Source organism: Octodon degus, unplaced genomic scaffold, assembly GCF_000260255.1.
Source record: "Octodon degus isolate 3935 unplaced genomic scaffold, OctDeg1.0 scaffold00012, whole genome shotgun sequence".
Classification (NCBI taxonomy): domain Eukaryota; kingdom Metazoa; phylum Chordata; class Mammalia; order Rodentia; family Octodontidae; genus Octodon; species Octodon degus.
Window position 1 is genome coordinate 19,409,319 of NW_004524588.1, and position 23,484 is coordinate 19,432,802.

Genomic DNA, 23,484 nt, shown 5'->3' on the forward strand with positions numbered 1-23,484 from the left:
AACAGACTCTTTACAGAAAGGCTCTGACTGCAGTGATAGAGCTACCTACTATCAAACTTTTATGAAAAGGTACGATAGGAATCAAAATAAAGAGTCCTCTCTGAAATAGAAAATGATGAAAAGATGGAACAAAATGCATTCCCAGTCACTGAGGCCACCCAGGACAAATCCGGGAGACATCAGCATAGAAAACACTGGAAGCCACACACTTGAAATCTCTGAAATAATACCAATTGAAGTAAAGAAACAACTGCAAAAGAGTGCAGAGGAACACAGATCAGAAATAATCTTACAGGTAAAGAAAGAAATGGTAGCTACAATAAAAGAAATGCTAAGCATTTCTAAAGAAGACACCGATCAAAATATAGAGAATAGAAAACTGATGAAACTGAGCATTACAGCAAAGAAATATAATGCATGGAGCAGACTCAAAAAGATATACAAGTAATTATTTTTTAATTAATTTATTTATTTACATTTATTGTGTGTGTGTGTGTGCGTGCGTGTGTATGTGTGTGTGCGTGTGTGTGGCCAGCTCAGCCCACCAGGGGGCGGGGCTGGCTGGCATGTGGTGCTGGGGATTGAACCGCGGTCCCTGTGCTTTGCTAAGCTTGTTCCAAGTAGGTGCTTTAGACCACTGAGCCATCTCTCCAGCCCCAAGATATACAAGTAATTAAAAACTGCATGAAAGGTTGGCAAAAACATTTGAATGAAAGTGAAGAGAGACTTTCAGACCTTGAAGATGCTATTGTAACTAGTGAAAATGTAAGGAAAGATCATTTTAAAAAATTAGGATCCAGGAAATAATTCAACAGCTGCAAGATACAACATAAGACCAATAGGCATTAATGAGAAGAATCAGGCAACATAAATGACGTAGAAAGAATATGGGCAGAAATAGTAGCAGAAAACTTCCCAAACCAAGCCCAAAATCCACAAATGACATGAAATTATAAAGATTAGAGAAGAAATTAATGAAATTGAGACAAAAAAAAAAAAACAGAATGAAATCCAAAGCTGTTTCTTTGAAAGATTAAATAAAATTGACAAACCCCTAGCCAACCTCCTCAAAAAGAGGAAAGAGGAAAGGAAATTCATTCAATCAATAAAGAATAAAAAGGGAGAAACAACTACAGATCCTGTGAAAATTCAGAAGATACTAGCTGTTTTGAAAATCTTTATTCTCACAGGACTGAAAACATAGAAAAAAAATGGATATATGCCTAGATAGGTGCAAATTGCCAAAACTGAATCAAGAAGATATAAAAATTCTAAATAAGCCAATATCAGCCAATGAAATTGAAAATTTAATCAAAAAATTACCAACAAATAAAAGCCCAGGTCCTGATGGATTTGCAGCTGAATTATACAAGAAATTTATAGAAGATTTAATCCTAATATGCCTCAAACTCTTCAATGAAATTGAAAAAGAAGTAATACTCCCAAAATCATTCTTGAAGGTATTATATCAATTCCAAAACTGGAGAACGATCCAATGAAAAAAGAAAATTATAGGCTAATCTCTGTCATAAACATAGATGCAAAAATCCTCAATAAAATTCTAGCAAATAAAATACAGCAAATTATCAAGATTATACACCATGACCAAGTAGGATTCATCCCAGAGATGCAAGGATGGATCAACATATGCAAATCTATGAATGTAACACACTATTTCAATAGAGTCAAAACCAAAAACCACATGACCATCTCAATAGATGAAGAAAAGGCTTTTAACAAAGTCCATCATGTGTTCATGATCAAAGACCTACAGAAAATTATAACAAATGGCCTCTACCTCAATCTGATAAAAGCCAACTATGGCAAACCAACAGCCAACATAACTCTAAATGGACAAAAACTGAAAGTTTTTACTCTCTGATCAGGTACAGGATAATCATGTCCTCTATCACCACTCCTATTCAATATAATTCTGGAATCATTAGCTAGAGCCATTAGACAACAGAGAGAAAAGAAATAAGATTAGAAAATGAAGAAGTTAAACTATCATCATTTGCAAATGACATGATTTTCTACTTGGAATACCCAAAAAACTTCACCAAGAAACTCCTAGAATTAATGAACAAATTCAGTAGAATAACAGGATCCAAAGTCAACATCCAAAAATTGATAGCATTCTCTACACAGGAAACAAACTCACTGAGAGAGAAAATAGAGAATTAGTAACCTTCATAAGAGCATCCAAAAAATGAAATACTTAGGAATTAATCTAACAAAGGGAGAAAAAGATCTATACAATAAAAATTTCAAACCTCTAAAAGAAAGAGATCGAAGAGGATTTCAGAAAATAGAAAGATGTTACTTACTCCTGAGTAGGAAGAACCAACATTGTGAAAATGGCTATTCTCCCAAAATTGTTATACAGATTTAATGCATTCCCTAGAAAAATACCATCAATGTACATCATAGCTCTAGGAAAAGTATTCTTAAAATTTATTTTGAACTAGAGAAGACCTAGAATAGCAATTGGGCAATAAAGGCAAGGCATCATAATCCTTGACGTGAAATTATACTACAAAGCTACTGTGATAAAATCAGCATGGTACTGGCAAAATCAAACAGAGCTGAGGATCAACAGAACATGTTAGAAGTTGCAAATACAACTATAAACTTACTTAGCCAACTCATCTTTGAAAAATTTGCCAGACATGTTAACTGGAAGAAAGATAGCCTCTTTAACAAATGGTGCTTGGAAAACTGGCTCTTCACAGGCTGACAACTAAAGCTAGACCTGGGTCTATCAACATGCACTAAACTAAAGTCAAAGTGGATTAAAGATCTAAACATTAAAACAGAAACACTAAATCTCCTTGAAGGCAAATTTGGTGGAAATCTTGAAGACACAGGGGAGGGCAGACAGTTTATGAATAAAAACCAAACTGCATGAGAAATACTGCAAAGAATCAACAACTGGGATCTCATTGAGAAGTTTCTGCAAGTCAAAAGAAATCAATAGAATGAAAAGATAACCCACTAATTGGGAAAAATACTAACCAACTGTCACTCAGTCAAAGGCTTTCTATCTAAATTGTATAAAGAACTAAAAAAAAATTGACCCCCAAAATGTAAAGGTCCAATCCAAAAATGGGTATGTGAGATAAATACATACTTCTCAGAGAAAGAAAAACAAGTGGCAAATATGTACATGAAATAATGTTCCTCAGCACTGGCCATTCGAGAAATGCAAATTAAAACATGAATATCATCTCACCCTAAAAAGAACAGCTATCATAAAAAAATCTAATAATAACAAATTCTGGTGAGGCTGTGGGAAAAAAGGAACCCTTGTTTGCTGTTGGTGGGTATGTAGACTGGTACAGCCAGTACGGAAATTATTGTGGAAGGCCTCAAAAACTAGGACTTGAAATCCCATGCAATCCAGCTATTCCCCTTCTGGGTATTTTCTAAAAAGAACTGAAAGCATCATGTCATGGTGATATATGTGCACCCATGTTCATAGCAGCACAAATTGCTACAGAAAACAAAATGCCCATCACTTGAGAAATGGCTGAAAATGCTGTGGTATTTTTATACATTGGACTACTACTCAGCTATAAACAACAACAAACTTCAAGTGCATGCAACCAGAGAGTATACTCCTATGTGAAATAATTCAGATCCACATATGTGCATATCATATTATCTCCCTAGTGTAAGAACCTGAGTGAAGAAATAAAATCTGAAAGTTATCAGAGATATACTAAAACAGAAAGAAACTTAACTTAAAGATTAAACAATGATGGTAAGAGAAATGTGAAAAGATAGAAAAAAAGGAGGGAGAACCATGTAAGTATATATACAGGATAGCTGAGATGATTGTATTCATAATTTTCATCAGTTGTTTTTAAAATAGCATTTCATGTGTAGAATTCTCACCTTGACTAGCTCTGTATGCTGATATTTGGGATCTGAGCAACTATATCGAGGACAGCAGTGTGTAATACAAAACCCATGGCTGAATACCACTCATCTTGGTCTTCTAAATGTGTACCATTTCTAATGTCTTACCGATTATTATACTCTCTTCAAAATAAATTTAAAAAGACGAGGAAAATAAGATTTATTGAGAGCAAGCACCAATATTCAATTATTTCCTCAATCTTGCATAACTATATCTGTTAATCCGAGCAACAGATTTGACAATAAAAATAGATAATACAACAACCATTGTCAATTAGCTCTTCTGGTTTTGAAAAGCTATAACCTATGTATTGTTGTATGTTACCCTGTTTCTGTCATTTTTTCCTATTCATTTTTGCTTCTGTTTTTACTCTTCAAAGTAAAATTAAGTTAAATTTTAAAAAATAAAGAATAAACTCAGTATCAGAGAATCAAGCTGTGGCACATACATGCAGCTGTTCCCCACAGCGAAGGGAAACTTCATGTGCTAACATATACTAACAAGAAATAAATAAATGGGTATTGTTTCCACCAAATACCTGCTGCTGTGTCTGCCTTATTTTGCCCACCAGATAATCCCTTCGGAATGAGTTCCTCCAAGTGGACAAGGTTTCTGTGGTACAGCACAGTGTACTCTATTTCCTGCCATGGAATTTGCTTTTGATGTTTTTGTTTTTAAGGTGTTGGGGTGTGAAGCCAGAACCCCGAACCTGCTAGGTGATGGCTCTACTACTGAACTGTACTGGGGCCTAGGAATTTACTTTTGAATGTCTATTGCAACTTATATAAAACACATTTGTAAGAACTGGTACACTTTGCATTAGGATTAAAATTAAAATTAACTTTTTATGCCATTTATTTGCATGATATATTTGTGGCAGGTATTATTCTTAATTTCAAGGCAAAAAAAATAAAATGGAGAATTATTAAGCTACCTGCTCAAGTGCATGGAAACCCTGAACCTTGCTCCGTCCCCTCTGGCCTAAGCCTACCCTCTGCACTATTTCTTGACTTGCCACCTCCTCTTTCCCTGGGGTCTCAATCCAGCACCACCAGTCTCGATGTCTCCAGATGGTTGTCCTTTACCTAATGGCTGTATCTTGACATTTCAGCTTGCCCATGTATCTCCTACCCGAAAACAAGTAGACATTTCCCTTTGCCATTCTACTTCCCCCAAGCTAATGCTCTATTTCTTTTCTTCTGAATGAAAACATGGTGAAAGCAATTTGCTTTCACATGGGTTGAATCTTCTATCATTTACTAGATTGGCTAGCATTCATTTGTCCTTTCTCTACAATCTTCACCCTTTTCTCTTCTAATCATATTTCCCAAAGTCATCGCCAGTCTTATGAAAATACCTTGTTGCCCTCATGACTTTATTTCCAACACTATTGAACGTAATTTGCTGTCCCCTTCCCATTTCTCATCTGTATTTGTACTGCTTGTCCAAGTACTTTGCCTACTTATTTACTGTTATTGTTGTACTTCATGTAAGTGATAATATGTTTAATAGGGAAATAGATTATTCCATCAGTCTTGGACCAACATTAGTCAAAATTAATATATCATCACTGATAAAGGAAACTGGGTGTATGTAGTTGACAGCATTAAGCAATCAGACTCTGAAGGATATTGTGTAAAGATGCAGCTGTCATTTTGCCCAAACTTTATTTCCCAGCAACATGAAGATTTCTTCTCTGGCAGACATCATTTCCCAGTAGTCAGAATCCAGTTATGAAGTAAACATGTGCCGTGGTTCTTCCAATATTTTTTGCTCGTGGGATATTTGACGCTGAATTCTCTGGGAATTGACCTATGTGTTTCATGGTGTTGGTTGGAGTGGTAGATGATGCGGGCTTCCAGCAAGTTTATCTTGTGAAAAACATCATGCCTCCTCTTTTGCTGGTCTCTTGAGCTTTTGCTATAATCAATGAATCTTCTCTCTCCATAAATGTCTGTGTTCTGCCTCCTGCTAGGCTGTAACTCTTTTATATTTGCTGTGTGACAAAGGAGCAGCATCGTAATCAAGACTGTCTTGAATTTTAGAAGCCTTGGGAGTTTGGGGCATTGTTCCATCCAATTTTATAGATTTTTTTCATTAAATTTTACAGTGAGCATGTGTTACTTTGTGACTGAGCATTATATTTGGTTTGATTTCTGTGGATTATGCAAGTGTTTATAAAATCTTGCTCTGTTGAATATATGTGCTTCTTGTTTTCTATCTTCTGTAACAAACAAAATGAACTACATTCCAAATGGGCACTTTGGCCTCAAAATTCACTTTTATGTGAATGCAATTTGGTTTTATAGAAGACTGAAATTATGATAACATAAATAACTTATCTTCAATCTATATTACAACTATTTAAAACATTTTCATAGAAATACATATGTAGTATCTGTTACCAGTAGACACCACCACAGAGTGGAGAAGGCATAAAGAAACTCTGACTAATTTTGCTTATAGTTCTAGAAGTGAAAAACTGCGCGGCTATGTGGTGATGGCCTTTGTGTGGGTAATGTCCAAAGGTGACCCAGGGCATCACATGATAGAGTTCATAGGTGTATGTATCACTTTCGGTCTCTGTCATACTTCTTAGAAAGCCATCAAGGTTCAGTCCTCCAACCTAATGGCCTTCTCTAGCCCTTATCATTTTCCAAAGGCCCCACCTCTAGGCATCATCAGTAGATTAAGATTCCAATCTAGATATCTCACAGTAAGGATTAAATGTTAATACATGAAGATTTGGTGGGGGGGATAACCTCCAACTATACCCAAACTGTAGCAATATATTCATCTGAAACATGATATTGTATTCTAGAAACTCTTTGGGGAAGGATTAGTTTCTGCAAGACTTAACTTGCCTTTCTGTGTAGAATCAAGTGAACAGTTTGACCCATTTGTGTTTCTTGTATTTGTTTTTGTTTTGCGGTTCTGAGGATTGAACTTAGGACCTTTGTGCTTGCCAGGCAGGTGCTTATGACACTATATCCCCAGCCCCTTGGCCAGTTTGTAAACAGTGCTGTACACATTTAAGTAAAGGAAGACATACTAAAGTTAAATTTCATTTATTTTGCATGTCCCATTTACACCGCTATTTAAAATATAAAACAGTAAAATAATTTTTCCTTGGAGGAAAAATTTATACCTTGTAAATGGACACTGAGCTTCTTACTGTGTGTTCATAGTAATCCAAGTCTTGTAGAATAGCAAGGGCCTATTTTTTCTTCAAAGGCATCATGAGGAAATCAAGTTGCCTTGTCTGTCCTTGGTTCAATACACTATGGTTCTTTAGAAGAGTTCGTCTTTCAAGGGTAGATAAGAAATAGTTTTTTATATTATAATCATACAAATGAGATAATAAAAGTATGAATATAAATTATAGGCTGAAAAGTCACAGTTACAGCCAATATTCTGCCTCATAAATGACTTCATTGTGTCTCTGGAATAAAAATGAATAAAAATATAGAAAGTCTGCACTAGCCACTGGTAGCAGAGTCTCCTTGAGTATTTCTGATAATGAGCCATCAGGGAACAGAAGGAAGATGGATTGGAAATACAAATTTGAGAAGCAAGATCTCCGGCTTCTTCTATAGCCTACCCCAGACATTTCATACAAAAGCAACCAGTTCCAACCAGATGAGGGGGCAGGAGGCTCCCTCATCTAATAACTCTGATAATGTAATAAATAATATTATACTCTCCTAGATTTCTATGGGATTTCCTTGTTATTGATGCTCATAAATGGAATATCAGTTCACGTCTTGCCTTGAAAGTCATCCTGTAATTCCAGAGCATCTTGGCTTTAGCCATGAATAGGGGAACACACAGCTGCCTGCTGCAGCATGGGTGAAATCCTTATTAGGGGAAGGACACCAAGCACAAAATGTCACAGACTGCAAAACTAGAGGAAACACGCAGGATACATTAAACCTGGAGCATGAAACACAGATTGGTGAAAAGGAGGACAGGACAATGTGGAGCAGCTTCTTCGTGCACAGGTTTTGCTTCGGGAGTAATGAACATTCTTTGAAACTAGACAGAGATGGCGATCCCAAAGCATTTTCCCAGCAGCCTCTGTATTCATTTCTACTTTGGTTGCTACTGTAACATTAGAAGCTTACACTTGGAACAGCTCCCAGGACTGAATCATATTTGAAAATCTGTTCACATGCTGGTCTTCTTCTTACACAGCATTAATAGAGGTGTCACCTAGGGTGGTCACGAGTGGCAGTGCCTGTTGCACCCCACTGATCATTTGAGCAGAATTTGATTTATTGCCTTTGGTAATTGCCCTCATCAACTGATTCTCAGTTCATGTTGGAGGCCTTATTATTGTCAATACAATTAAAATTAATTTTTCTCATTTAATGAGTGCAAAATGTTATCTAATGCCATACAGGTAACACCTGAGCCCCAGACGTCCTTTGGTAGGATTGGGCGTGACTGCTGGCAACCCTTATGTTTAATTATTATGATAGCTAACTACAATGGTTCCTGTAGTATTAGAGGGTTAATTTTTCATTTCTGGATCACTATGCGCTGGCTCATCTCTTTCTTGGCTGTAACCTGTGGACTATTTCGCTACTCATTAATACCTAAAAGGCTTGAGGAAATAAAGGCAAACTCAGCATCTGGTCATTTTTGCCTGGCTGGCAGCTGGTCTTCAGTCTAAAGACAAGAAGGAATGAAGAGGGCTGATGGTGAATGGAATGGATGTGAGCTTTATCCTCCTGGGTAAGCTGGCTTCCCTGCCACAGGCTCCGAAGTTTCCAGCCAGAGACTCAGAGTCAGGAGGCCTGCAGTATCATCCTCTACCATGGTCTTTCTCAGTTAAGGTGAGCACGGCTGGAGACTGGGGAGTTGCTTGCCTACCAGGACTCTTCCAAATTCTAAAGGACATTACATACCCCAGGATCTGGAGTCCTAAGTACCACTAGAAACCAGTACCGCCCAAAGCTTCACAGGTGTATTTATGTGCATCAACATGGGGCAGATCTGTGGCCTTCTCACTTGATGAGTGAACTGAGGCCCACAGAGTTGGTGCCTTGGGTGAGGCGTATGTGCAGTAAATGGGTACATCCATGTGAGATCTAGCCTGGTGCTCTTCCTTTCCTACCCATATAGTTTAATTTAATTTTTCAAAAGCTGGAATCTCCAATGAGCTCTTAGAATTCACCTGAAATTCACTCAGTTTTTCTACCTAGTTTACTTCTCTGTGTTCCTCATAGACCATTTCATATCTGCTCCTTGCTCCTCAATTTTCAGTGCACCCATCCCTTCCTCCCTATGCTACTTCTTTCACTGAGAATAGAAGGTAGAAGAGAAAACCTTATTTTAACACCACCATACCTTCCAACATCCCTGAAATTACACTCACATGCTCTTCCTTGCTGCCACTGAGAAAAAAATAAACCACCTGCCCCCACCTGAAGGCCACTTCCACCTTCCTACTACACAAAGACTGTGGACTTTTCCTTGTCTCTATTGCTATTTCAGATTCTCCCTATAGTGATCAATGGACACTTGCTGTTACATAGAAATACACTGACTAAACTTCATTGCTAGCTACAGGCTCTCTTGGCCTTCTCATCTTCTGTGACTCTTTCCTCCTTCCCTGAGAGAACTGTTCCCTGAGACAAGCATTCGTCTATGCTCTCCTATCTCTCACAGCCCAGTGTGTTCCTCAGCCTCCTATCGTACTCTGGCAGAGTGACCAGCAGTCCCCCTTCCCACCAGTGCTCAGTCCCATCCATGCCTCTCAGCTGCATGAGTGGTGACTCCTTTGCTTCCTCAAATATTTTCTTCTTTGGCTTCTCAGACATGGTAAGACTATTCTTTCCTATTCATCAGTATCTTTTTGTTATATTATTCTCTAGTTCCTCCTCATCTGCTGTCCATATTCTTTTCCATTGACAGGGCCCAATACCTAATACCCACAACTTGAAGAAGGAAAGCTTATTTATTTGGCTTATGGTTTCAGTAGATTTGGTCCATGGCCAAGCCCATAATGTAGTTTCTAAAGGCAAGAAAATCACAACAGAAATCTGTGACAGAGTGAAGTTCTTCATTCATGGTTCAGAAGCACAGTGGGGAACAGCACCAGAGGGGAGGTCAGGGACCAGATAGGCCATACCATGGTCATGCTTTCAGGACCCACAGACACATAGAATGAACTATGATTGCTGGCCAGATATCTGAGTGGAGTAAAGCACCTACTTACACAGATGCAGGGCCTGGGGTTCAATCCCCAGTGTGCTGTGCTGGCCCTGCCCCCTGGGCCCGCTGAGATGGTGATGAGACTGGGTATGGTGGCACATGCCTGTAATCCTAACTCTTGGGAGGATGAAAACTGGAGGATTGCTATGAGTCTGATCTATGTAGTAAGACCTTGTAGACTCTGTACTAAATACAAAAGAAAAAAGGACAAAAAAAAAAAAAAAAAAAAAAAACTCTGATACCAGCCTATGTAATCTCACACTTTCTGGATTATTCTTTCATGTTACCCTGATCACTGGTCTTCTTGCTCTTCTTTGTCCCTGCTATAAGGTATTCTATTCTTTCTTCCTGAAATGGTCTTGGTCCAGACTTTCCCAAGATCCTCCACGTCTCTCCTCCGCCCTCTCCTCTCAGTGTCCTTCCATAGCTCTTTCGTCTGCAGTACTATCCTCCCTTTCATCCATTCCTTTCTGTTCTGTGCTTTACTTTTACCCTTTTTTTTTTTTTTTTTTTTTGGAACCTTGGATTGAACTCAGGCCCTTGCGCTTACCAGGGAAGCGCTTATTCCACTGAGCCATCTCCCCGGCCCTACTTTTACCCTTAACATGCATACTTGCAAGGCAGTATATACTTAGTTGTGTACTATTATTGAAATGTAATTTAATAGAATGATAGGGTCTGAATGACAAATTCCAGGATACAGCTCCTTAAGTGATTTTTCAACAAGTCATTTAATCTTTTTGTTCCTTGGTGCCTTAATATTTAAAATGAGAATATTTTTGATATTTAGATTGCTATGAGTTAAAATGTACAACTTGTATGGCTAGGCCTGGTTGCTGAGGGGGCTGAGGCAGGAAGATCACTGTGAGTTTGAGGCCAGCCTGGACAGCATAGTAAGTTCATGACCAGCCTCAAGTACATAGTGAGGCCCAGACCCCAAAATTCAAAATTAAAAAAAAAAATGTTTAGAATACATGATCCCCTTGAGAACTTCTATATAAATGATAGCTTTTATCATTATTATTTATCACATGAAGTTTTCACCAGGAAACAATCTTCAAGAGGCAGACTATGGTGCTGTCCTCCTGCATCTCAGTGCCTTGCGCAATGTGTGACTCACATTATGTAATTTCAAAGTGAGAAGGGGAATGAGGATTGATGTTGAGCAGTCCTACATGGGAGCGCTCTCTCAGACTGTGCTCGCAGCCTAAAAACAAGGGAGCTTTGGGAATGGTAAAGGTTAGCTTGTCAGGGAAAAATACTGCCTTGGAATACTGGTGAAATTCAGCAGCCAAGTCTGTTCTGATGACCAGCAAAATGTGGGTGACCTTCCACTGGGTTTGTTTGTGTTCTGACCTTTCCACTTTATGGACACCCTAGAGAGAACAGAAGGTACAGAACGCTTGGAGTAAACCCGGAGACAGAGTGGGGAATCACTCAGAACTGGCCTCGTTGCTTAGGGCAGAAATAGGAGTGGCTGGCTGATTTAGAATTGTGATTCTACTACTTAGCTATTGGTTTCTATCATTTAAATGGTCTTAATTTAAGAATGGAGATTTTTGAATGCCTATGTTTGTATGAGCCTCAACTTACCAAGAACTTCCCAAATATGTTTTAAAAAGTAAAATCTGTATAGATTTATCAGAGATTAAATGGTACATATGGAGTCCAGCAATCTTTGGGATCCTCTCAAAAACATGTCCTAGTTTATTTGTATTTTGGTGGATTGAAGTAAATATGTGGCTTTTTAATTACTATCAAAGATAATGAGGATATAGCTTAGCTATATATTATGATCATGTGGCCAACTGTGAGTATGTATGATGCTACCAAGTTTTTCTATCTCTACAAAACTATGGAAGGCTATAGTGTAATGAAAATTTGAAACTGCCACATGCGTCCTCAAAGCCTTCATTGTAATCAGAAATGTTTAGATATATTTCAAAAGGAGAGATAATTTGAAATATATTCTGTTTTTACTTTGGATTTTGGTTTTTTAAAAAAATAACTGAAAAATAGTTCAATAGCTTATGAAGGTTTTTTTTGTACTTTCATAGAAGCTAACCAAATTATTTAATTCTAAATGCTTTCTTTGTTATTGAATACTTAGTATGAGAGAGAGAGAGTAAGAGAGAGACAGACAGAGAGACAGAGGGGGGAGAGAGAGACAGAGAGACAGAGACAGAGTGAGCGCAAATACTCTGGTTTCTATGAAGACATTTTCAGATGAGACACATAGGAATGATCACGTGGTTTGGCTATCAGTACAAGACTTGCCATATGGTGACGTAAACTCCCATAGCTATGGAGTATCAGTGACATTGTTGCCTGTCAATTACTGTTTTGGAATCCGAGTGACGGCAGTTGGCAGGGTTTGAAGGGAGAATATCTTTGGTTCTATTCTACTCTAATGGCCCATCTGTTGCTTTCACTTCATGTGATTTTCCCAATAGAATGATGCAAATAGTGCTGACTCTGGCATATTTACATAAAATGTTTCTTCAAATTATTTAATTCTAAATGCTTCATAAGGCAGACTAGAGACGAAGCTATTAAACAGTTAACTGCAGAGCAGGCTGACCTGCTAACAAGACTTGCTGATGCTCCTCTGAGGTCGCCAACCTCTCTCTCCCACTTCCCCCATTCTGCGAAAGCTACCCTGGCCACAGGATCTTTTCTTTCTTCCTGATGGCAATGTCAAAGTCTCGCTGCACCATGTTATTTCTTCATATTTGGTGCATTAGCCCTTAGTGGATGACCTGTGTTTCCTTATAACCTGCTTGACCCCTGCTTCTATGGCAATATTATGTCTGGTCATGACGTCTTTCATTCCTAAGCCCCGGACTCCTCAAGATAGACCACAGAATCCTGTGGCCACAGGAGACACTCAACAAAGCTCCTCCTCCTAGACATCATTGGCTATCTGTAAATGTATGTTTTTTTATCACAACCTTGTTCATCCTTTTACCTTTCCCCTTGTGCAGTCCTACCTTACACTGTGTTCATTGCATCTTGACCTTCTGCAGCTCCATGACAGCTTGGTCTAAATGTGACGGTAACATCACAGTTTATTTGCACAGCTTCCAAATCTGCTTCTTTGTTCAAATATACCTTGGAAAAAAAACCAAATCCTAGGATTTATTTTGAGGCCAACTTACTTTTCCACTATCCACTGGGGTTTTAAAAAATGGTATAATTTTCCAAGGAGGTTCAAATATTAAAAGGACATCAACTGCAGCTATCCTCTGAATGTCCTTGCAAAAGTTATAGGGAACTCTAATTATAGGTCTTTTTTAATTTTAATTACAGTTACATTATATCCTTTAATATTTCTTTCAAAATGTTTCTGAATCATTGTAAATTTTTCCAGTCTGTGAATACTTGATGAATGAGTCTAAGGTTATTTGTACTAACTGAGGACATACTATCTTCAATACTTGGCTATCTGTCAATAGTATGAATATTATGTAACATGTGGATCATCAATCATTCAAGCCTATTAAACTTGCATCCTGTCTAGAGGGTCAGAGCAGGTCTATGAGGATAAAACATAAAGTTGGCTTTCAATATTAGTAGGATGCCCAACTGTTCTTTCTTGCCCAGAACTGAGGGAGTTACCAGGATTCAATAATATCAGTTTTAATACCAGGACAGTCCCAGGAAAACTGGAATAAATTGACCACAGCAAACACAAGGTATATTATCTTCAGAGAGAATATTTGCCGACATTACCAACTTAAAAGTATTTAAGGATTTTGTGTAGACCTGTTACATTTAAATCTGTACGTGGGAATAGCACAGGTTAACCCAGAACCTATTTATTCTTATATTATGAAGATAATCCTACTACCTATGTGTGATTTAATTTTATGTTTCTCTAGTACCAAAGGCCTTCAGGGATGGCCAAATACCTCAGCAGATTAAAGCACCTGCAAGCAGGCACAGGGCCAGGGGTTTGATCCCCAGGCCTGCTGTCCCAGCCCTCCTCCCAGGGATGCTGAGATGGAAATTGAGACTGGTTATGGTGGTGCATGCCTGTAATCTCAGCTCTTGGGAGGCTGTAAACAGGAGGATCACTATGAGTCTGATCTAGTAGTGAGACCCTGAACACCCTGCAGACCCTTCCATAAAAAAAATAATAATAAATAAATAAAGGCCTTCAGAGAGATAGCTTCTTCAGTATGACTGCTTATTGCTTACAGCTTTATCTAGTTAAATAGCAAAACTCCTTTGCTGCATTGTAGAAATTCAGCAACTAAAGTGGTTCCTGTGTGCACCTGGAGGTTAGTAGGAGTTCACGGGACAGATCCTGTCATCGTGCGGTGGGTGTCTCATACAGGGAGTGGCAGTGTTTCCCTCAGCTGCTTGTTCCATACTCCATGATGCACTTTTTAAATACGTATTATTTTTGGAGATTTATTTTCCTTTTTTTTTCTAGAGCCTTTACCTGGACTTTTAAATTTTATAAGGACCAAGAGTTTAATTTGTTTATATTTGTCTCTCTATGTGCCATAAGAAAAAGACAAAAGTCTTAAACTATGTGTTTAGAGACATCATATATGCAAAACTGGTAACTTTTGACTGAGAGATTAACTGAATCCCTAGACATGACAAGGGTTCAAAAGGGAAAATGTGTGAATAAGTATATTGTAAAACTAATTTTCCTCTTCATAGCATCCTTGTAGGAAAACTCGACAGTAAAGATTTCAGAATGGTGAATGATGTTATAGAGGAGGAACCTGATGAATTTCAATGATTATTTAAATATGCTGAAATATGCTTTTATCAGAAATCATCATTGTCTTTATTGGGACATAGCATCCCCACGTCAATTAAGAGTAGAAAAATGTGTCATTCACCCTCACCTGAAATATGGCCATTCTACCTTCACGGACTAAACTTAGGAGAGAATTAACTGGTGATTAATTTTAAGAACTTGAATTTTAAGGTAAGTGTAATATTTTTATCACCAACGATGGACATTTTAGACATTTAAAAGAGGATTTACTGGCTTGCTTACTTCCTATTTTAAAAATAATCCCTCAAAATTTAATTCTTTCTTTTGTACCAATATGTTAATAATTTCAGGCCTATTCATTTGTTCCTAGTTGTTCACAAGTCAGTCTCATATACTTACTAGGTCATAATCATCTTGAAATCAGGACCTGTTACTGATGCATTTTTATAGTTGTAATATCTTGGCTCAATGTTTATTTCATGAGTTTTCGATAAATAATCACTAAGTGCATTTCCATTATTCTGACTTCACTGTGATTTCCATTGTTGTATTTTGATAGTTTACATAAAGTAAACCTCATAAAATCTTACACTTTTTCTATGTAAGGATTAAAATATGTCATATACAAAGGTTATATTGGGAAAAGAATTTGCCATTGAGATCAGAAATATTTTCATTGAGCAAGGTCATTGACCCAGTTGCGTTTTATAAACTGGCAGGAGAATAGAATGGTGAGATGTGTCTGAGATATTTCAAACATAATAAAATGTCATTTTTTAGAGAAATTGATTAGGAAACCAAGCATCGTGGCACATGCCTATTCATAATCCCAGCACATGAGCGGATCAGCCATGAGTTTGAGGCTATCTTGAGCTGTATACTGAGCCTCTGTCTCAACACAACAATAGCAAAAAAAGAAAGAGTAGGAACAAATAAAACAGCAGATACTGTTTCTAAAATCTTTTCTGTTCATTTTTGATATACAAACATGGAAAAAAATATATATGGCTATGAACCTAATGCAGTGTAAAATTTAGGTTGTAAAAAAAAAGTGTTGAGATCCTGACCTTTGGATATTTGAATTTTTTTAATAAAGTCTAGCACCAGTTTTTAAATATAAGACAAGCAAAGATGCTGTCTTTTGCCAAAACTAACACATTTAAAATTTACCTGATTAGAAACCCAATTAAGTGTACACGTATTTCATTGATTTTTTTTAATCCATGAAAGTAATTTTTTGAATATTTGATTTGTAAGGAATGATTTTTAAAAGTTAATCAATAAAAGCATTGCTTGATTAATTCACTGTTCAATTTTTCTTTGAGCTCATTGCTTTTCAGTTCAATAATAGTGTTTTTAGTATAACATCCATTCACTAAAGTAACATTATAATAATTTGGAATATGTCCAAAGGAACATGACAGATTTTTTTAAAGATTCCAAAGTTGTCCCATAAGGAACAATAAAAGAATCTAGTGAAAGCCTACAAAAATAATATTTGGGATTGCACCGATTCCATATATGAAGATGATTATTTCCTCATGACAGAAGAGAAGTGTTTTAGGCAGGGAGATTAATTTATTTGAAGTTATAGAACATAAGATTTAACTCAAAATAAGAAAAAAAATACTTGAAACATACAACATGAAAGTGATCCCAAGAAGGTGTTCTTCTGAGAAGAAGGGGGTTGTGGTCAGAGATGATGCCTTGAGAACTCTTACTTTAGAAATTTTGAGAAGTCTAGGCTGGCTGTAGGAATCAGACATCCTGGCAGGCAACACACTGAGATTATGCTGTTCAGCACTCCCATGTGACACAGCAAATCAGGTGTGCTTGGCACAAATGGACCTTCGAGGTACACCAAGAAGATCCTGAACGTTTTGAATCTTTTATCTGAAAGAATCCATGAGTTTCTCACGTCTGATTTCCAAACACTAAAGTCATAGGTACTTGGATTATCCTTCACGTTCCTCTCAATGTCTTCCTTCTCTTTCTTAATTCTACTCATCTTGAGTGTTTCATTAAAAACAAAAATAGAGAACCCTGTTGACTGAGTCACTTGTAGCAGTTCTTCTAGGTGTGCTTTTGTGCAAATGTAGGCAAACCTGAAGAAGGCGAGCATGGGAGAACCTACAAGGAAGAGCAGTGGGGTTGGGAAGGTGGGGACTACAAGAAAGGAGACAACTCTCCATAGAGGATCATTTTTTTCTGTCACTACTTAGGCAATGATTCAAGAGACTTTACTGTTTGTTGGGAAAATAGAATAACTTGAAGAATATTCTAGATCACAATATAGTTATAACACTTGAAAAGTGGTTCATCCCTCTGAAGCAGTTTGTAGAAGAGGACTCAGGCTGTACTATAATCTGTCTACATAATACAGAGCTAGAATCAGAATGTATATTCTTGACTTTAAGTCTACAATTCTAATACCAGCTTGATGAATGATTTTCCTGAAATATTTTCCCTCCATCCTATGGCCTTAGGCAACTGAATCTTCTCTCGGGTATATTTTAGACTGGGGCTATAATTATGTCCAGAATCTTCATTTCACAATATCAGCTGAGATGGAGAGTTGGATTCTCAAATTGGACTATGAGCTAAAGGAGATCTTAAAGATCTCTTCAGTCAGAAAGTGTCAGATATTATTTGATAGTGAAGACCTTTGTGTGAAGCAAAGCTTTTGAAGCAGATGACTTAACTGCAATGTTGAGATGGGTATTAGGGTGCTGGACCACTGCCTGCTCCTAGCTCCCACCCCCACCCCATGGAAACATGAGCTACTCCAAAGTATCCTAACCTTTAAATATTGGATTCATTGCTTGTTTTGCAAACTACATTTTGAGTTAAAGAAAACAAAAATTATTTGAGGGCATCAAATGAGAAAACTCTGCTGTAAAATGTGCCAAGTATTAGCCTTCAAGGGTGGGTTGCAACGGCCATGACTTCAGGGGAATCCAGGGGAAAGGAATGTACAAGTATGAAGAAACTGGCTCCTACGCTGCTCAAACAAACCTTTGCAAGTATGAATTAAGTCAGGAATATAATCAACCTACCATTTTGCAGACCTTTGCTAAGAAAACAAAGTCTGTAAAAATGGAGCTATTTCTCTGTATAGTAAATTGTTGTTGCAACAGTAAAATGGTTTGTAGATAACAGCATTTGCAGCAAAGGCTTCCCCCACCACAGGATTCTGAAAAATAGCAATTAGTCTGGGCAGAGCCCCCCAAAAGGTGGAGGAGAAGGCTGGTTTTCCTTTGTGACTTCTCATGGAAGCAACATGGAATGTCAGAGCTGGAAGAGAATGAGAGCCCATGATCTGGGAGCAGGGGAACTGGGAGGAGGGGTCAAGAGCAAAGGGCTAACACTAACAGCTGCCCACCAGGAACGGAGTCCCAAGCACACGTTTAGTTGTTACCGATGCTTTTAATGATGGCATTGTGAGACAGCTCCTATCTTATGGCCCCGAGCTGGACGCCCCCTCACGGTGGTGACATATTCCAACCGGCTTCAGTGCTTCCTTCGCCCAGAATCCTTGACTGAACGTTTGCTATTGTCCTTTCTGTCTGAGAACTCCTGTTGCCCAGCAGCACTTACCAGCTTAGCGCACAAGGGTAACTCACCCTCTGGGAGAAAGGGCGTCTGTGTGCCGGTGGTGCCAATCTCCAGCACATTTTTCTTCAAATCGATGGAGCACTGGTGTCTCCTAAGCATGTCCAGTCCTAGGAGGATGTCCATTGGCTGCTCCTCGAGCACAGAGAAGGAGCACTGAAGGAAATCACCTTCGATCTGAATTTGAGCCAGATGAACACGGCCAATGATCCGCTGTGTGCCCACCCCTTTAGCGACACCGGCCCACCGCCGGTCCACGAGCCTAATTATGTTACATCTCTCGGCACAAGCTTGGCTCATAATGGTCATCTGGGCTCCTGAGTCGACAAAGGCCTTCAGGGGATATCCGTTCACTTTGCAGTTAATGTAGAGCATCGCCACCTGGCCAAAGCTCTCGGGCGCCTCCTCCATAGCTATGTTCATGTTTTCTTCGATGTTCTGCTGCCGGATTTCTTCTTCTATTTTGGCCTGAGCATCCTGATCGAATGGATCAGCAGTGTAGAGGCGAAGCCGCTCTTCTTCCCTCAAAGCTATTTCTCTTTGCTGCTCCATCAGGACCTGCGAAAATGTCTCAAGGTTTCCACTGAGCAGGGCTTCGGCTAAGACAGGGTTGCGTTCCTTCAGCAGGGACAGATCGTGAGGACTGGAAAGGAGCATGCTGCGAAGCAGCGCGGGGCTGTCCGCGCCTGCCGCCAAGGCCATCTTCTCTCCAGAGGCCAAGCCGTGGGACAGCTGGGCGGGGGAAGCATATTTCTGCCGTGGCTTCTGCTGCTGGTGCTGCTGGAGTTGGTGTTTCGGGGGCTGGCTTTGGTGCTGGCGCTGAGGCCGGGAGCTTGAAGTTCCGGGCTGAGGAACTGTACTGAGATCAAGCCGAGGCTGACTTGGAGTCCACCCCAGAGGCTGAGATGCCACATTATCCCTCTGGAGTAAGACAACAACATCACCGTCTTTGAGGCCATAGGAACCCAAGGAAGCGTGATCGTCCGTGAGGAATCGCTCCAGGTAGACGACCTGGATCTCTTCCAAGGGAATTCTGGCCTCCAGTCCACAGAGGACCTTGAAGTTGCAGAGCTCAAAGTCAGGGCTGACCTGGAGGGAGAATGTTTCCTCGGAGAGGTCCCTCCGCACACAGTACACAGTGATCAGCATGGCGGTGGCCTGGGAGGGCCAGATGGGCAGAAGCGTCAGCACTCCATGGGTCGGTGGTGGTGGTGTGGTGTTTTATGTGCTGGCCTGGCTGCTTGCAGCACTTGGTGCGTGGCTTGGGCTCGTCCACTGCTCAGAAAGGCCCAGCCGCACCTTTGTCTTCGGGCTGCAGCCCAGTCTCAGCACCAGCCACTGAGCCCTGCGGAGCATCAGGGCAGCGGCTTCATTTATGCGTGTGCTACTTGGAACTTAGAACCCCTATTCCATAGAAACAGTGACTTCTGTTAAGTTCCAAGGCCAGCCCCTCAAAACCTACTTAACACGAGACATGGAAAAGTTTATTTCAGGCCTTGCTACAGAAGAAATCTTAATGTTGACTTTATTCGTTGTACTCCTCAAACTGATGGCTTATTTGCTACATGGCCAGCATCATGCTGCGTGCTTGGTATGACAGATATATCAGACTTGGTCTGTGCCCTTGAGATTCTCCCATTCCAGAAAGGGATAGACGGGTAAATCCCAATACTGAAAGTACATGCTTCACAAAGACTTGTTTGGAGCATTTCATTTCGTATTTCCAACAGAACAGAAGAAGTTTCTCTAAGACAAGCTGGGGGTTGAAGGATGAATATGTTCTGGGTGAAAAACAAAGCTTTTTGTCTGTAGACAAAAGAATTCCTCGTACAAAAATAAAGGAAAGGTGAGACGTTCCATCCAAAAAGAAGTGCATATATGGATTTTAGTAGTAGCGTGTGAAGCTGAAGAAATTATTGAAGCCAAGTTTTTAGAAAGTCATGTGTGAAACTGAGAGGTTTGAAATTGTTCCATTTAGCAAGAATTACTTCCAAAGTAAAAGAAAAAGGAACAGCAGCTGCAGGAAAAAGGAAGAAAATGAAAGAGGAAGAAAAATCTGGGAAGGATGTGAAGGAGGTATTTCTGGATTTCTTTTCATTTAATTGACTTAGGCAAGGGGCTTCTTTCAATATAAGGAGGACGTGCAGTAGCAGGAGAGTGAATGTGAAGGCTTTCTCACTTGTTCTACAAAGGAGCTATGGTCGATAGATCTGAAGACCTAAGCAGAAAGGTGTATTTCTTAAGTAAAATGGGCAGGATATTTTTCACCCTCAAATGTGTGTATGTAAGAGAGGCAGAGTTCATGGACAATCGATGCTGTCTACACATCGAAGCAGGCCGCTGCCATGGAGGGATGAGGGAGATGAACCTTCCAAGGAACTAACTTGACGCTAATTCTGTGGTTCTCTGCCACTCGGGCACGGTGCCCACACTGCCACCCATTGAAACATAAAGCCTACACACATACCCCAGTGGAGGCTTTTAGGGCAAGGGCATTTCTTTTTCAGAGCAGTTGGCAAAAAGTACTTAAGAAGTAAAACAAAAAGGAACAGCACCTACAGGAAAAACAAAGGAAATAAAAGAGAAAGAAAAAACTGGGAAAGGTGGGAGGGAGGTATTGGTGATTTTCTTTTTCATTTAATTGACTTAGGAAAGAGGCTTATTACTATAACTCCTTCAGCACTAATTTTTCTCTACATTTTGCGAAGTGTTTTGCACTACGAGGAGCACGTGCTGCCTGTCTCTGACTTCTCCCGGGTGTGGCGGCTTATGAAACAAAAGCTCATCCACAGCTTCTGCCTAGGCTTTATTTTGAGTTGTTTCTCTGAAACCTGCACCATGATACAGAGAATGAGAAATGCATCAGCCCAAGGGATATTTTTAGCTCTTAGTTCTCTTGTGTTGATCTCAGATGAAAGACTGTGTCTCACTTACTGCTCCAATTATCGAATGTTGTCATACCCATATCCATTTCTATTCGCAATACTGGCTGAACACCCAGCAGATGTGAAGTGTGCGCTATCCAAGGGAGATGAGTAATACAAAACGCAGGCTGTGCTCAGAGAACAGTTCACAGTCTGAAAGAGGACCTCTGTGCACACACGCACTGGGCAGGTAACATGACACAGAGGAAGCCTGCATGGCGTGAGAAAAATCAGTGTCCAGAGAGCAAATGCAAAACACGGCAAGGGTGTTGGGCAGGGAAGGCTTCTGGCTAGAACTTGGCAGGGTGGCAGGCTCTGACCCTGCAGGAGTGGGAGGACGCAGAAGAGCATGCCTGATTCACAGGCTCTGACTGGAAAAGCAACCCCTCTAAGGTGGAGGATTTCAGGCACCAAAACCTAGCATAGTCGTTTTACTATGGAAGACCAGTGATTGTTTAGCCCCAGTCTTCACTATAGAGCTGAACAGAACCTTAGCCTAACAGTGTTAAGTTACTGCGTTTCTTCCATGCTAGTGAACAGACTGAGAAGACAGCTGGACTCTGGTTCAGTGGTCCTCTTTTTAATCCACAATGTCGCTTTGGATAGTTCTTAAAACTGTATAGGTCAGGTGAGTGGCACCGAACTTATTAGCAAGCATTTTATTTGTTCTTGTTTTAAGTCAAAAGCCATTAATGTAGGAGTGGTTTTCCGAAGCTGAAACCTCAGTATTCAGATGCAGTGCTGGCGCGCTGCAGTAAATGAAGGCGCTGAGCTGCAGTGTGGGCGCTCCTCTCTAAGAGGGTCATCAGTCACCTTGTTAGGGAGATAAGGCCGCATGTGCAAGGGCTTTGTTTCCCTAGAAGATTAAATTATTTTTGCAAGCTCTTGTTAGGTAAAGCAAAACTTGACAGTTCTCCTTAAGAGAGACATCTCTTTTTCTGTAATTTCTTGCCTGGATACTGAGCATAATTAAACTTTCTGTGGTATGTTTTCCTGCCTTGCTGTAATTCCTTCCTTGCAGGGGCCTTTTGCATTCCCGTGCCTTTTACTGCTTATCTTTTGTGAGGAGCACACACTGGGAGGACAACCTCTTGAGTGTGGCCAATTAATGCCCCTGGGGTCATGGATCCCATGGATTAATGCTGGGATTGGCAGGAATCCTCTGGCTCCTCCAGCCCCGTCGCCCCTCCAGCCTTAAGCCTCTTCCAAACAGTGGGGACCTGAATGGATAAACACAGTGTCCTGGAGAAGCTTAGTGCTTCTGTTGTGTACACATTCCTTCATTTTATTCAGCAGTTTTGGTGACTGAAATATCACATATATAATTTCCTAGCATAAAATTTTAACTAAGAATCTCATCTGGCAATGCAATAAGTGTAGAGATCAATAGGAATGTATCTATTAATACTCTGAAACAATGAAGTACTGTTCCACATGTCTGTTGCACAGACTGCTGGGGAATGGATGATCTGAATTTTTAAGGTATGTTATTCTGAAGGTTATTGCAAGGATTTTGGGTGGAGTTTCCCTTACTTTTCTTCCTCGGTAAGTGCAATAGAAGAACATAATTGAATCTTTCTTTGATAAGTGAGACTACTGCTAGGCTTCAGGGCTATCACTCAGAAAATCAATTCTCATTGTATAGCTTAAATACCCGGAAAATAGAAGAGATGGCACTGATTTCATACTGGCTCAGTTAATAACCCCAAAGTTATATGTTGGAAGAAACCCACTATAATACTTTTTATAGGGTGTCTTATTCTAACCTTACAACAAAAATGCCCAGTAATTGATGGTCCCATTTAGTTAAGTCAGTCGGTGTTTAAAGTACTTTCGGTCATTTTGCCAAGCACTAGAAATGTAGGTTTCTTTGTAGAAAAAAAGATAGAGTGCTTCAATAATTGTCATTTTGCGTGATATATAGTAAGAAAAAAACAGAATGCTAAAAATGTATATTTCCATGCTGTCAGGGTTTCCTTCTTTTAAATATGTGTCTGGTGTTACTTTTAAAGTAATCTGCACTTACTAAAAGAGTTAATTGTCGGGGCTGGTGAGATGGCTCAGTGGTC

General features: G+C 39.6%; 2 protein-coding genes across 3 annotated transcripts in view; one reads left to right on the top strand and one right to left on the bottom strand.

Moving 5' to 3' along the window:
* The window catches only part of Pdgfd (platelet derived growth factor D), a 232,152-nt gene that overhangs the window by 97,894 nt on the left and 110,774 nt on the right, over window positions 1–23,484 (top strand). The gene's annotated exons all lie outside the window — the stretch shown is intronic.
* On the bottom strand, window positions 18,330–19,846 carry Ddi1 (DNA damage inducible 1 homolog 1). Its single transcript, XM_004626139.2, has one exon. The coding sequence runs from the start codon at window positions 19,638–19,640 to the stop codon at window positions 18,390–18,392; it is 1,251 nt and encodes a 416-aa protein (XP_004626196.1). The 5' UTR covers window positions 19,641–19,846; the 3' UTR covers window positions 18,330–18,389.

What these genes read in the sequence shown, in the direction of transcription:
- Ddi1 (XM_004626139.2), bottom strand. Translation starts at nt 19,640, where the DNA reads ATGCTGATCACTGTGTACTGTGTGCGGAGGGACCTCTCCGAGGAAACA.